A 1,964-nucleotide genomic window follows, 5' to 3' on the forward strand; every position below is an offset into this window, starting at 1 on the left:
TTTAATTATGTAAAGCACTTTGAAATGCCTTGCTGCTGAAATGTGCTATACAAATAAAATTTGATTGATTGATTGATACGATGTTCTGAGCGTAAAGCTGAAAATGTCTCCACCAAGTGGTCAGAGGAGTGAACTGCAACCTGTCAAAACGACAGATTCAGATTCACAGTTAAGATCCAGTATTTTCTATACAGCGATAAAAACATCGCATTGTAAAGCAGAAATGTCTTTTAATAAAAAGTATTAATAATATCGGTTTAACGGTTATTTTAAACAAACCTGATGAACCCAATGACCTGAATATGACTAACAGGATTTAAATCAAAGTTTTCAGCTAAAATAATACCATGTTTATATGAGTTTATTATTTTACAGCATCTTTACTTCAGAAGGAAACAAACTGGATCCAAAGTGTGTCATAATGACGAAATCTGGACGCTTTTTATTGAAACCCTGGTGAATGTCGCCTCGTTTCTGGCTCAGAGAAAAGCTGAATATGGAAATGTTTTCATGTTTTTGTTCCTTCAGGAACTCTTACGTCCGGCTCAGACATCTGTGCACCAACACCTGGATCCAGAGCACCAACGTTCCCATCGACATCGACGAGGAGCGGCCCATCAGGCTCATGGTGCGTCCGGCAGAAAGCCCAGATGAATGAGTCCCTGTCTCTGCTGAGTGAACATSGTGAGTCTCCCTGCAGCTGGGAACCTGCCCCACCAAGGAGGACAAGGAGGCCTTCGCCATCGTTTCCGTTCCTGTCATGGAGATCCGCGACCTGGACTTCGCCAACGACGCCAGCGCCATGCTGGCCACCGTAGTGGACCAGTTCAACTCCGGCTTCATCAGCCAGAACGACCGCCGGTAATCCAATCCAAAGCCGAGTCCAATCCCAAACTAAGTCCGACCCGAAGCCGCCGGTTCCGACCCGAAGCTACCGCCTGTCAGTGGCGGTGAGGGTTTCATCGTGGTGTTTCTTGTCCTCAGATTCGCCATCAAGCTGCTGGAAGACGTGGTTTTCTTCGTGGCCGACGTGGCCAACAGCGGCCAGCCGGTTCTGGACGTGGTCATGTCCAAACCCAACCGGGAGCGGCAGAAGCTGATGAGAGAGCAGAACATCCTGAAGCAGGTTGGATCCCTAAAGTCTGATTAAACAGGCCAGCAAACTTCTAGACAGGCTTTTCTCTAATRACYTACTGTCCCGGGCCGAAACCGGGCCAAAGGGAACTTCAGTCTGAACCCAGATGAACTGCAGAATCTAACATATAAAAACCAGGACTAGGAGTTTAACTTGTTGATTTTGGTTAATTAATTACATAGATTTTAATGCAATGAGTTGTATTTTTCTTTTACATATAAAAAATCACAAGCTGGAACCTTTTCTAGTCGTGTGTTTCTGGTACGGCAGTAAATCTGACGCACAAGCTGCATCCGCTAACAGCAGCCATGAAGGTGCTTCTCTCGGCTCACTGAGGGTTAATTTCTGCTTAACAGGAGTTGACCTTTGTGGTCGCTGTGATTGCTGCTGTGATTGCTGCTGTGTCTGTGTCCAGATCTTCGGCATCCTGAAGGCTCCCTTTAAGGACCGCGGTGAGGACGAGGGCCCGCTGCTGCGCCTGGAGGAGCTGGCCGACCAGAAGAACGCTCCGTACCAGTACATGCTGCGGCTCTGCTACCGGGTGCTGAGGCACTCGCAGGAGGACTACCGCAAGAACCAGGTCGGTTCTGGGCTCAACCAGCAGGTAGATCAGGTGGATCAGGTGGATCAGGTAGATCAGGTAATAATAATAATAATAATAATACATTTTATTTCAAAGGCGCCTTTCTGGCACTCAAGGACACCGTACAATAGTAAAAAACTGTGACAGAAACAAATAAAATGTAACAAGTAAAAGTAGATAAAAATAAATAAAACAAAACAAAACAAAGGTAGATCAGGTAGATCAGGTGGATCAGGTGGATCAGGT

At 46.1% G+C, this 1,964-nt stretch overlaps 1 protein-coding gene across 1 annotated transcript in view; it reads left to right on the top strand.

The window, feature by feature from the left end:
* Positions 1–1,964, top strand: part of itpr3 (inositol 1,4,5-trisphosphate receptor, type 3) — a 71,313-nt gene that overhangs the window by 32,969 nt on the left and 36,380 nt on the right. Inside the window, exons 12-15 of the mRNA XM_017305661.1 lie at positions 529–628; positions 701–861; positions 985–1,126; positions 1,551–1,715. Coding sequence (XP_017161150.1) covers positions 529–628; positions 701–861; positions 985–1,126; positions 1,551–1,715 — 568 coding nt within the window. The remainder of the gene's footprint in view (positions 1–528; positions 629–700; positions 862–984; positions 1,127–1,550; positions 1,716–1,964) is intronic.

The sequence above is a fragment of the Poecilia reticulata genome, linkage group LG7 (genome assembly GCF_000633615.1).
Source record: "Poecilia reticulata strain Guanapo linkage group LG7, Guppy_female_1.0+MT, whole genome shotgun sequence".
Lineage (NCBI taxonomy): Eukaryota > Metazoa > Chordata > Actinopteri > Cyprinodontiformes > Poeciliidae > Poecilia > Poecilia reticulata.